The sequence below is a fragment of the Castor canadensis genome, chromosome 2 (assembly GCF_047511655.1).
Source record: "Castor canadensis chromosome 2, mCasCan1.hap1v2, whole genome shotgun sequence".
Classification (NCBI taxonomy): domain Eukaryota; kingdom Metazoa; phylum Chordata; class Mammalia; order Rodentia; family Castoridae; genus Castor; species Castor canadensis.
In genome coordinates, this window is record NC_133387.1 from 138309124 (window position 1) to 138322667 (window position 13544).

The window sequence follows — 13544 nt, forward strand, 5'->3', positions numbered from 1 at the left end:
CAGGTTCCTGTTTTGCTTCCATATATTGTATTCCATTCATTTTTCTTTTGGTATACACTGCATGAGTGCATGCTGTGCTGTCAGAAGATCTGGCGGTTTTAGTCTCAGTTCATCTCTGGTAAGATGACAGAACTTTGTCAAGACTTGTGCACTGAGAGGGTTATAAAAATCCAGATTTGTGGTGAGGATCAAAGAGGCACGGTTCATGTGTGCTTTTTAAACTGTGAAGTTCTATAGAGTTGTTATATTTTGAAAAATATTCATAGGAGAGGAATCATTGTCCTGTAAAGATACAGAAGGTGTCACTACTATCCCCAATTACCAGCCTCAGAGACATTAAGGAGCTGCCTTAGAAAAGAGGTGGAACACAGCTTTCTGACCTCAGGTGACCTGTAGTCTCAGGCCCCCCTCACAGGACTAGGCTGAGCTCTCAGTAGACTTTCTTTGCAGCCCACAGGAAGGTCAAAACTCTGTACACCAAGAATCATGGACTCTGGGAAGAAAACCTATCAACTGAGAATGGTCCTTTGAGAATGGTCCACCTGGCTTCCATGTCTTCTCCCAGGAGGTGGAAGACATGGGTGGAAGGGTGGAATGATCTGGAAGCTATGATCTCCTGGGGTTCTGGCTCCATAGCACATTGACTCCCGAGCTGGAGGTCTGTGCCACCTGGTGAATGACCCTGCAACAGCCAATGGACAAAAGTACAAGAAGCAGCAAGCCCAGGGAGGAGCCTACCACCCCCTGAGGCCAAGGTCACTGAGTCCGGATCACAGGACTGTCCTAGAGAAGGGGGATGATCTTGATGCAACTGAAGAGCAAGAGGCAGAAGTGCATGGCATGCTGATTTCACATGGTTACAAAAATATATTGACAAAACCCAACTCAGCCTGGGTTTTGAGGTCCCATTAATCTTTTCTGACAGGTCTGGACTTCCCCAGTGCAGAGATGTTGGGGACACCCAGGGCAGAGCTCACAATGTAGACACGACTACACAGGCCTGTGACCTCTTTCTGTCAATGTCTGGAAGGATGGATGGGATGTGTGATTGTCATTAGGATGTTTTTAAAGTCTCCATTTCCAGGAGAAGAAAAAGGTTAAGCATTTAGGTTTGATTTAATTCTCCCTAAGGGAGTACTTTACAGCAAAAAAGGAAACGACCTCTTCTTATTTCTGCAATTCTCAGCACAGCTGCAAAGAACAGACCAGGTGGGGTATGAAAGTTAGGCAGGAACTGCTGAATGGAGCTGCTGCTTTCTGCTGAAATGTCCCACGTCTGTGTTGCTTGATCTTGAATCCAAGCTCTGGAATGCAGAAGTACTTAGAAGCTTTTGTGCCTTCTTGCTGACACTATAACCAGTCCCCTGGGTGGGTGGGTGGGGTGGTAACTGGGAACACAGAGAAGGTAATTCTGAACTAATTTATGAAATGGGAACTATCACAGGGGTCAAAAATAACCATGAATGAAGAGCAGAGGGTGGAGGTATCCTTGAAGCACAGCCACTTACCTGCTATGACTTGGTTCAATTGAAAAGGTCACACCTTCCACTGCCCAACAGTAAAAATGACACTAGCATCCATTCATAAATGTCATAATCAAGGAGACAAAACAGCCCCCAACAGAGCTTTGTGACTTTGCAAAACATAAATTAGATTCATTAGCAGTGAGTGGAAATAACAGACTTTGTGAAATATATAGCATCCTGATAAATGCGTGTCAGGTGTCAAATGCACAAGTGCCTTCTGTTTATGCAGACATTTGTAAGAGCGTCAGAACCTCTGAGATCCAGTCCTGTAAATGGATCCAGGCATGGATACACGTGGGAATTTGCAAAGTCAAATTCATAGCCTTCTTATTTCTCTAACCCTGAAGTCAGAATAATACTTTCACAACTCATACGTTAGGCTCATAATGGGTTTCAAAAAAAAAGCTTAAGAAAGTAAATGCTTCTTCTTTTTAATAAAATTGTACTTAATATTGGCAAATAGTTACTTAAATATATATGTAAAACTAATATTTCTCTTAGTAATGATCTTCTAACATTTAAAAGCAATGTCCTTCAGCTACTTAATGATTTCATTTCTAATGTGTTTCTAAGAACTATAATTAAAGCTAGAATAAAGTACATTCTGTGGACAAAGCTGACTGTGATTTTTGAAATCCCAGCAGTTTATAGGTATAGGAATATAGTATTAACCTAATTGTCCTTCATTTTGGCTCATCTATTTTACAAATTCAATTTTTGAAGTTTAACAGTATTTGTAATGGCAGCATCCAAAGCAATTTTGGCTCAGTAAAGCACTATTTGTTGAACAAAAATTTAGTTGTTTGTGCAAGTTTAAACATTTCACAAGGCCAGCTGAGTTCATTTCAACCCCACTTACAAAATAATTATTGGCAAATGAAATGGGCTAGGGTAGAGACAAGATATTTTCAAGCTTCTGAGAGGTTTATAAACCCAAATTCTTTGACTATTGAAAGTAAAATTGAAAGGTCACAGTCAATTGCAAGGTACAGGTTGAAATCTTGGGATAAAAAGGGTTTTGACAAGAGGAATATTTACAATGGAACAACGAGGAAAATGTTGTGTTACAATCAGAAACATGGAAAATATGCTGTTTGAAATTGTTGGCTCTGGAATAAATAGAATCCAGACGTAGACTATTAAAAATATCAAAGTGATCCACTATGTGCCAACTCCATTTTCTTCTGTTGTTTGTTATAGAGAAAATCCATTATTGAATATAATACAGTTCTGGTTAAATTATCAAAGACATTTTCCATATGAAAATGATAGTTTACCATATGCTATGTGTTCTTCTCTAACAATTTTAATACACTTCTATCACAGAACCATAGGCACAGAGTTGGAAAGAAATTTTGAGTCATATTTTAACCTACTAGGTTAATCCCACCCATGATAGTCATTCAACTCATCTCTATCAAGCACCTATTATGAACAAGATTTTTTTGGTGGACAAATAAGAGATACAAAAAAAAAATCAATAAAAACCCTTCAAGATGTTCACGACCTGTTAGGTGGAAGGAAGCATCTTTATCAATAGTTGTCAGTAAGCCCAGACTGAACCGCCAGCTATGACAGGGAGCTGAGCACACTGCAAGGAAACCATCGTGTCAATGGCTATAAATCAGGAAGGTGTGTGTCAAACTGAGGCTTACATCAGCTGACCCTGGTTTTTGTCTTCTGGAACAACATAGAACTCTTCAGAGTTTAAGAGGACTTTTCTGTGCATATAGAGTTTCTCCCTACCCCACTTTGCTTCACAAAGCAATCTTAATTCACCTTATTTTCACCACCACAAAATGCTTTGCTGACCTTAGGGATTTAAAAAATCATCTCCTATCAAATAAATGAGCTTATCAGTTAAATATTCATTATTTCACTTGAAATAGAACAGCATTTTAAAATTATGACATTTAGAAACGAAGAATTATAGCATTCAATTGGATCCAATTTGACATTAGCCCTTTGTAATTAGGCTAGCCTTGACCAACAACAGATGTTTAGGAGAAAAGATGGAACACCTAAGCCTTGCCAACACTGTGTGCATTTGAGGGAAAGAAACATAAATCTTTTATAATGAACTTAAAGTGCTCTAAGACAATGGCTGAACTTCATATTTGAAAGTACTCAAATCTGGTTGTTTAAAAGTCATGGGATTAATTAGGTCATGCTTCAGAAATGATGCTACATCCTAATTTCTTACTAGGAAGTCAGGTTAATGGCACCAGCACTCTGCTATATTTAATGACAAGAGACCAACTAAAGTTGCAACATTTTCCTCTAATGGCTATACATTTGGTACCTGTATAAACCATAAATTAACAGACCCAGGATAATTTAAGTCCAGGAGACTTTATTTAGCCTCCAGAAAAGCCCCTCCAACCCCCGAATCCATGCAAAAACACAAAGCCAAGGGGTAAACTAAAACACAAAAAAAGAGATTGTTTTATTGTGACATTTATGACATTGACCCCTTGTTGACAAGAATGACCAAGAGTAACTTTGGCATATTGCACATGTTGTGATGAAGGATGCTCTGGTAATCGTCTGGTGGCTGGGGCTGTTTCCTGGTCCTTCCCGACCTCAATGCATATGTGGGCCAGTCACAGAAATTCCATTACCACGTGGTGTAGACGTTTAACAAGTCTTTGGTCTTAATAAGCACCATTACAAACCCTCACATTAAGGGCAGTATTATTCTAGTTTATAAATGTTTCAATGATTAAAAAAAACAGCATGATTACAGTATACACACACTTAATTTACATGTAATGTATTATACTCATAACTGAGATAAGCTACTGAACTAACCTTGGTTGATTGAAATTAATAAAGTATTTGAAATGAATACTTGCAATTTGGTCTTTCTAAGTTGTGTAGATATTACAGTGCATTTATAAATCTAATTTGAAATTTTCCTAGCACCAAATAGATATTATAAATGGCCGACCTAGTACTTGTATCTGGAGAAGCAAAGTTTCAAAATTTGAAAACAAACAGAATAGTCCATCGGATGGAAGCACATTCCTGTACGTCTGCTGGAAGAATGGTCCATCAACGTGGATGGCCAACTCCAGTGGATATATGTGTCCTAGTTTTCAAGAATCAGCACATGTAACAAGGTAGCTTAACTACACACACGAGAAGCCTGAGAAAGTGGTTGTTTCACTAGGTAATCACCTGTACCTTGTTTTTGCAATACAAGAATAGTGCTTATTTATACAAATTTACTTGGTGAAAGATTGTACCTATGATATGAAGATTCTGATTGGGGGAAAATATAATTCTACCTATCTATAGTTGTTTTTCTTTGAATTATTTGGTCTCTGGATGGTGAATTAATGAAGCAAAATCTGAATTTTCATCTTCAGATTATCACCCAGTTCACCACTGAGGTAGTCTTTGTCATATTTGTCTTCTAGCAGATTAAGTTCTTTCTTTTTATAAAGCGGAGTGCTGCTGATTTGTAATGAATAGGTTCCAGCCACTGGCTTCTTCTTTGTGAAGTGGAGGTAGCTGATTCCTTCCTTTTGATTGATTTTAAAGAAGCCATCTTCATTTCCAGATTCAATCAAGTATCTGTTGTGATTCGTCAGAGTCGTAAGGGCTGGAAGGAGTTCTAGGATTCGGACCTTGTTACTGATATGGGAAATATTGAAAGCAAAGGTGGCTGTCTTCTCAACATCCCAACTCGCCAGACTCACGTTGCCTTCAATCTCAGTCTGATCCTGGAAAGACACACAGCAATGTGTTAAATTAAGTCAAATATGCTACTTAGTTCTCATGTGAAGGAAAAAGTGATTCAAGTCTCACATTAATACAACTTCCTGACCACTTTGTATATACTTTACTTAAAGCACTTTGTTTAAACCTTGAATGTGTTTAAGAAATATCAGGAAGGAAGGAAGTCAGGTTGAAATCACTTGTATTTGGAGGTCTCCTGCAGTGGATCTCAGGGTGGCATCAGCATCACCTGTGAACTGTTACATATGAAAATTCCCAGCATCGCTCAGACCCAGCGAACGAGAACCTCAGGGCATCTCCCAGCAATCCGGTTTCACAAGCTTTCCAGGTGCTTCAGATGCACGATCAAGTTTGTGAGCCATTGTTTTTAATAGGTTATTTTCTTTCCAAAGACTTATCTCATTTCCCAAACCGCAGCAGGTGGGTTGCAGCACTAAGAACCAGTCTATTTCAATTTTGTTCACCGACGCAAAACCATCCCCTCCTAAGGACACACCTATGAACCTACTTCCTGAATGTGATGATTTGCTAATATTCAATGCTTTTCACCTGGCTTCTTGCTTGTCTCTCTGGGACCACATGTGCTGGGTTCTCTAGGCTTGAAGCCAGAGGTCTGGGTGAATATCTGCATTTCCGAGTTGACTGAGAGGCTGCAGCAGCCATGGGCGAAGCAAACCAGGCTGCTTCAGCTCCATGTTGTTTTTGTCTACAGTCCAAGTTCCCTCGCACTCCACATGGTTCTCTTCAGTAGAGGAGCTGCTAGCTTTCAGAACTTGGCATTCCCATGCAGGGAGCACTATGTCACTTCACTATTCTGCCCACTTGCTGTTCTGGATCTCAGACTTTGTCCTTTCAGCAGACTTTGGGTTGGTGTTTGACTTTCTTTTTTGGCTAGACAGAGGAAATGAGCAAGTATGTGAAAACCCTCGAATGACCACTCCCAAAAAAAGCAGCAAGAAACTCCAGAAATCCCCACAGCTTCTTGTAAAACGAAGCCTAGAGCTCAGGGAATGTCTGGATTTTCTCCCTGGAGTGCTTTTTCACACTTTGGAGCATCCTTGGAGGAAACCACAGGAATCTGGAAGGCCTTTCCACATTAGGAGACAGAGGAGAAACCCTCTGACCTACCTGGATATTGGAGGCATCAGTTTCGTTTGTGCTTCTCCGTTTCCTGCCCCGTTTGGGGTAGCCGTTGATCTTACATTCATAGCAAGCCTCTGGGGATAGTGAATTGTCATCCATCTCACTGCTGGCAGGTGGCTCTGGGCCTCCTCGGCCCATGCCCATTCCAGAAACGCAGTGCCTATGGCAGACGGGGAGCACAGGCATTTTTCATGAGAATCAGAAAAAAAGGAAAGTGGAGCAAAGAGCCCTGGGGAAGGCTGGCTCCCATACTAGTGCCACTCTGACCTCGACTATATGTCCATGCTTGGATCAGCTGGTTCTGAGAATGCTACTGAGGTCTTCTGGTTTTAGCCCCTAATTCTCAGGCCCCTCAATTTATTGATTTCTTACTCCTTTCTCTTAGGACACCATGTTGCATGTTACCAACCTTACCAGAGCAGGCATTTTGTAGTACTTAGGCCAGGAAGGGGACACAGAACAGAAATTAAAGAACAGGGATGACTTGGAGGATCAAATAATGTTTTCTTTTTTATGAATAAGTCTCCATGGGAATGAGGAAGGTTGTCCTCCCAGTTGCATCTTCACTACAGGAAACAGAAAGGGCCAGACAAATGGTCCATGTTTGGGGCATCTCTCCTAGATACCATATTTATTCTCCATTCTCTATTTTGACCTTATATGTGGCCAGGACTACACTGGTTCTTCTAATTGCTGCCTCTACCACCACATCTGTCCCCTGCTGGCTCAAGAAGGTGGCTTCAAGCATGAAGTGCTCCTTTCTTAGCTCTCCGTACCCCTGGGTTCACTGTCAAGTTTCTTGCCTTCTTTCACTGCCACCACTACCCTTCTTCACTCAAACTTCTGAGCAATCACTTCTATTCTTTGACCCTTCATTTTTGCTCATGCTACTGTGGATAGGAAGAATGCTCTTGATGAAAAACTGAGGGTCAATTTAGTAATGAACTGTGAAGATGTGCAATATATATTTTTTATATAAAAATGCATGTCTCAGAGCTTGTCCAACTGTGGGAAAATGTTTCAAGTCATTCAAAACCACCAAGGCCATTGGCTTTGACTCATAGGAAGGCAGATAAACAAACTCATGCCCAAGAGAGATCTAGTTGAGCTGTTTTTCTTTGCCTTTCAGTTATCAAAGCCAAGTCATGGAGTAGGGCCTGCATGTTTCACAAGTACCTTGTTTTGTTACTCTGCTTACTATTTCAGAGGCCACTTGGAATGCATATTTACCAGGCTCTTCTTTCCAAATGTGTTGAAACATTTGAATGGTCCTTAAAAGTCTTTATTTTGGGGGTAGAGTCCACACTAGTGATTCACAGAGAGGCCAAAACTGTTATAAACGGGTAGATTACTACTAGTGTGGTTCAATGTAGACCAAATATTATTTATCTGTTTTTCTGTAACAGTTGATCTATTCTCTATAACTCATTTCCTGTATGCCTTTAGGGTTCAAAATATGCCAATGAGCAGAATATTAGTTGCATTTCACTAATTTAGAGATTCTTACTGCATACTTTTTTCCCCAGTCTTGCCAGAGTCTAACACATTTCCTTTCCTTTTTATCTTGTGACACAAAAGTGTTTATACACTTTTTCTGGATGAAATAATAAATGCCTATCCTGTATGTGTATACATCCACATAATGGTTAAGTTATAGGGAAAGAGCTCCAAGTTTGCAGGCTTTGGTTTCTTTCTCAGAACTTCTTTCCAGTATTTTCATATCCCAGGAGCACCACTTATAAGAAGTGTGACTACAAAATCCCACTGGCCAAGAGCCAGTCTAGAGTGTCACAATTTTTTGCTGGGAAAAATGGTTCTGGCATTAAACTATAAAGAATGAGACGACTGAGAGCCAGCCACAGACATCTGGGAATTTGTGTCCTATTGCTGGCATTCTGTGTGCTTCCCATGAAACATTGTTTTACCTTCAAGTTTACACAGACCCAAAATAAATCACTTGAAACTTGTGTGTCAAGGAACCCAGAACCACTAAATTAATAACTTGGTGTATGTATGTGTGTGTGTGTGTAAATGGGGACAGTATATAGGAGTCTATATATATTTAATGTGTCCCTAATTAACAAGTTAAAATTCATGATCCTAAAACTAGACAGACACTTAAGTACAGATTAATTCAACAGGGAAAAAGACCTTGACTTTGAAAACTTACCACTAAACTTTTAAATCATTAAGTAAAATAAAAATATGCCTTCCTTGCCCCAATTCTTACATATACATATATATACTTGGTAAATTTTCTACATAGAAAATACAATAATTTCTTTAATTCATAATAATGCTCTTTGGATCATTTCAAATGTAAATTCAAGACCTTAAGACCCTGAAAGACCCCCAACAAAGGTGTCTGTTTGGCTTCTCCTAATGAGAGTTAGATAAGAAGCATTTTAGGTCAAGAAATACTCCTGCCTGCCCCAGCAGAAGGGTGGATCAGCAGTATGCAGGATGAGCTCAGTTCTGCAATGGGTTGGCAGAGAGATACATTCATGAAGAGATGAATCACTTCCCAAAAAGATGTGAAGATCAAGAGAACAAAATAGAGAAGCAATATAGTGAGATATTTACTATGTAAGTTTCATTATTTTGGTCAATATTCTATGAATTTCCAGAAATCCAGATGCTCTAGTACAAATAAAAATAACTTAAAATTTTTGCACAGTTAAATGGAGTTAATCCCAGGATTATAAAAAGTATGGTTCTCCTCTACTAGGACAGATCATTTTTTTAGTTAAATATACTTATATATTATGAATGTGAGAGTTGCCAACCAAGACCAAGAAGAATAGTGCTTACCCTTGGCCTATTCGGTAGTAGCCAGGTGGACAGCCACACAGGTAGCCACCCTCTGTATTGGAGCACCCATAGCTGCAGGGGGCTTGTGAAGAGCCACATTCATTGATGTCTTGGCATCCCCCACTGAACTGTTCATACTGGAAGCCAGCAGGACACATGCACTTGTAGCTCCCCAGGGTGTTGTGACAGGAGGCTCCTCCACAAATGTGAGCACTAAGACATTCATTTTCATCTGCAGCAAAAACAAGAAGACACAGATGTGTGACACTGACCAGAGATTTCCAATGAGCCTGTGTCAGGCCACTCATGGCTGGCCAGGTGACCTGTGGCTAGGTTCTCAGGAAGGGAAGACAGGCAGAGGTGGCCAGGGTGAAGAAGAGAACAACAGGAAAAGATGTGGAAATGGATGTGGCCTCTTGCCATGTTGTGATTAAACATGGCAAATGAGGCCAAATGCACCAGCAGGAAACATTCCAGGATGGCATTCTGAGGCCCAGCAGACTCCAGTTCTCATGGAAGTCAACACTAGTATATTTGGCTCCATGTGAGTATCTGGTAAACAGTTTGGGGCTGATTTATTGCTAAGATTCAGGGAGGGAAGGAATTGCACAGTTCTTTGCACCCTTCCTTCACAAGCAATGGGACAAATATCTCAAAATCAGAGACCTACTGTTTCTCCAGGGGTTGCTTTCTCAGCCCTCTATTTGCAGGAAGAACAGGTCTGGGAAGAGTTGATATCCTATAGGAAGTATCTGCCCCATTTGGACTTCCTTTTCAAAAATCTACAAAACCCCCAGGTGCTTGTTATTGGGATGAATAGTGCCTTCTGGTATGTCGTCTCCTCCTCCCATCTCTGAATGTCCCCCCACCCACTGCCCCCTTATCCAAACCAGCCTCCTGCCCAGAGTGTCTGAGCTACGCATAAAGCTAAGTGTGGCTGGAAGAAATTCAGTGCAGCCTTCCAGAGCAATAACTGGCGGAACCCACAAGAGGCAGATGCTGTGGGACTGGCTACCCACAGGGGCCTGCCAAGTCTGGTAGTAAGAAGTAGGAAAAAGAAATATGACTTAAAAAAATCAACTTGAAAGAAGAAAACTATGAGTTTCTCATTATCTCCAACGTATACTCTTTTTAGGCTTATCATTTTATTTAGTTATTTTTTAAATTGTCCTGGGTAGGGGTACACTATGGCATTTAATCTCCAAAATATTTTTGTAGACTTGCTGTGGTAGGGGAGGTAAGAAATTTCTTAATTGCTACAGCCCATTGGCAGGCACATGTTCATTTGAACATAGGTAGATTGGCCTATTGGTCACTTAGTGGACACCTACTTCCAATGGAAGTGGAGAAGGGAAAGGAATAGACATTAGATACCCACTATATGACAATAAACACTAAGGTGTTTCACATTATTTATGCAACCTTCCTATCATCCTGAGAGAGAGGTAGGTGTCATAGTCCCTGTTTTACAAAGGAAGTATGTGAGGGTCAGGAAGCTTCTCCAGGGTCTCACAGCCAATAGCAGCAAGGCCAAGATCCACAGGCAGATCTGTCTGACTACAGAGACCATGTTTTCTTTTATACCACAATGGCCCATGTTTAAACTGCTGCTTTTTTTCTCCTGTAATTAGTTTTACCTTCTTTGCTTAATGCAGACTCATTTATAAAGAAAAACAATGTTTCTAAAAAAAATCTATTTTTCATTTTTTTTGGGGTTTTTTCACATATATACTTTATTTTATTGTTTTTACACTTACTTACATGTATATACATTGTTTGGGCCACCTCCCCCTTCACCCACCCTGCTTCTGGGCAAAACCTTTTCCACCCTTTTGTTCACCAATTTTGTTGAAGAGAAAATGTAAGAGATAATAAAGACATAGCATTTTTGCTAGCTGGAGATAAAGATAGCTATACAGAGAGATTCCTAGTGTTACCATGCACATGTGTATTACAAGCCATATTGGTTCACCTCTATCCATCCTCTTCGTTACTTCCTAGTCTCCTTCCCATAGTGGCCTCAGCCAGTTTAAGATTACTATATTTGCCCCTCTACAGTGAGCACATCAACCACATACAAGTTTTAGGTTTCCTTCCCTTTCCCTATTCCTACTGTGTGTGTTCTCCCCTTAATGTGTGACCCATGTCCAATAATATTACTGCATTTGTTTTAGGTCTATAATCTGCACATGAGGGAGAACACGCAATTTTTGGCCTTCTGAGCCTTATTAACTTCGCTTAAGATGATGTTCTCCAGTTCCATCCATTTACTTGCAAATGACAAAATTTCATTCTTCTTTGTGGTCGAATAAAATTCCATTGTGTATAAATACCATGACTTCAAACTATACTACAGAGCCATAGCAACAAAAACTTCATGGTACAGGCACAAAAACAGATATGATGACCAGTGGAACAGAACAGAGGACCTGGATATGAATCCATGCAGCTACACCCACCTTATTTTTGACAAAGGTGTCTAAAACATATGATGAAGAAAAGACAGCCTCTTCAACAAATGTTGCTGTGAAAAGTGGTTATCTGCCTGCAGAAAACTGAAACTAGATCCATGCCTATCATCCTGAACTAGTATCAACTCAAAGTGGATTAAAGACCTTAATATCAGACCCAAAACCTTGGTTAGAACATGAAAGAGCAGGGAATACTTGGGAAGAAATAGGTATAGGGAAGGACTTCCTCAGTAGAACTCAAGCAGCCCAGCAACGAAGAGAAAGGATGGACAAATGGGTCTACATGAAATCAAAAAGCTTCTGCACAACAAAAGAAATGGTCTCCAAATTGAAGAGACCACCCACAGAGTGGGAAAAAAATCTTTGCTAGCTATATATCAGACAAGGGCCTGATAACCAGAATATATAGGGAGCTCAAAAAACTAAACTCCCCCAAAATCAATGAACCAATAAAGAAGTGGGCAACTGAACTAAACAGAACTTTTTCTAGGAAGAAGTCCAAATGGCCAAAAAACACATGAAAAAATGCTCACCATCCTTGGCCATGAAGGAAATGCAAATCAAAACCACACTAAGATTCCACCTCACCCCTGTTAGAATAGCCATCATCAAAAACAACAACAACAAATGCTGGCAAGGATGTGGGGAAACAGGAACCCTCATACACTGCTGATGGGAATGTAAGCTAGTACAACCACTTTGGAAAACAAAATGGAGGCTCCTTATAAACATAAACATAGATCTGCCATATGATCTAGCAATACCACTCCTAGGGATATATCTGAAGGAATGTGACTCAGGTTATTACAAAGGCCCCTGCACAGCCATATTTATTGCAGCAATAGCCAAGTTTTGGAAACAGCCAAGATGCTCAACTACCAACGGAAGGTTAAGAAAATGTAGTATTCATTCTTTTAAGTTAGAAAATAGGTGAGTAAAAGTGGAAGGGCCAGGATGCTTGCTTGTATTTATTTAATGTTATTCATATATCTGTCCTTGCCTCTTTCTTTTCCTCCTTCCTCTAGTTACCAGTCTGTCTGTGAGCTTATCTTTGCCTATTTGAAGATCCTCTGTATCCAAATACTCTCAAGTCCCCACCCAAGGCTTAGGTTAAAGGGTTCCTAAAATAGAAATAACGAAATGTGCTATTGTCTGTGTTCTTTTCCCTCTATTTTAAATCAGGGATGAAGTGTGTAGCAGAGATCAATGGAGACCATAGACAGCAAGCCCTATGTCAAATGAAGAATGAAGAGCTCCAGGAGTTTACTTGGTAGGGAGAATCTCTCTGGACTAACATTGTCTGTCCTTCCATGTCCCCCCAACCTCCCTACCTGCTCTCAGCCCTGGGAAGCTGATGGGTGTGGAGCATCAGCTCTGCTTCCTTGTTCTGCACTTTGGGTTGGCTTAGTCACCTGTTTCCTGCCAGGACCCTGACTAATAAAGCCTTAAAGCACCAGTAGGTGAGAGGACAGTTTAGATTTATTCTGCTTTTTTGCCAAAAGGCAGAAATAGCACCAATGGCTAGAAGTTAGAGGGAAGGAAAGTTCATTCATTGCAAAAAAAATATGCTTCTAAGTATTAAAGGAGTCTGTACCTAGACTGAACTAATCTGGAGGAGAAAATGAGTGCCTTCAAAGATGATATTGAAGCCAGACTGGCAAAACCAGCGAAGTTGGAGAGGGATTTGCATGTTAGGGAAAAAGTCAGAATAGATAATCTGAAAGGTTCTTTTTAACTTGGAGGCTCTATCTGTATTACTATAAATACTCATTCTGGCCAGGCACTCTCCCCCTCCCTTTTCATAGACTTTTCTATTTTATTTTACTTTTTTGCACTGCTAAGAATGTAA

The 13544-nt window shown here is 40.2% G+C and overlaps 1 protein-coding gene across 1 annotated transcript in view; it reads right to left on the reverse strand.

Annotated features, from left to right (window-relative positions):
• Positions 1–3943: 3943 nt before the first annotated feature.
• Fbn1 (fibrillin 1) overlaps positions 3944–13544 on the reverse strand; it is a 237322-nt gene continuing 227721 nt past the window's right edge. Inside the window, exons 64-66 of the mRNA XM_020160570.2 lie at positions 9225–9456; positions 6399–6573; positions 3944–5254 (exon numbers count right to left, since the gene is read on the reverse strand). Of these exons, the coding sequence (XP_020016159.1) occupies positions 4865–5254; positions 6399–6573; positions 9225–9456 (797 nt within the window). The 3' untranslated portion in view covers positions 3944–4864. The remainder of the gene's footprint in view (positions 5255–6398; positions 6574–9224; positions 9457–13544) is intronic.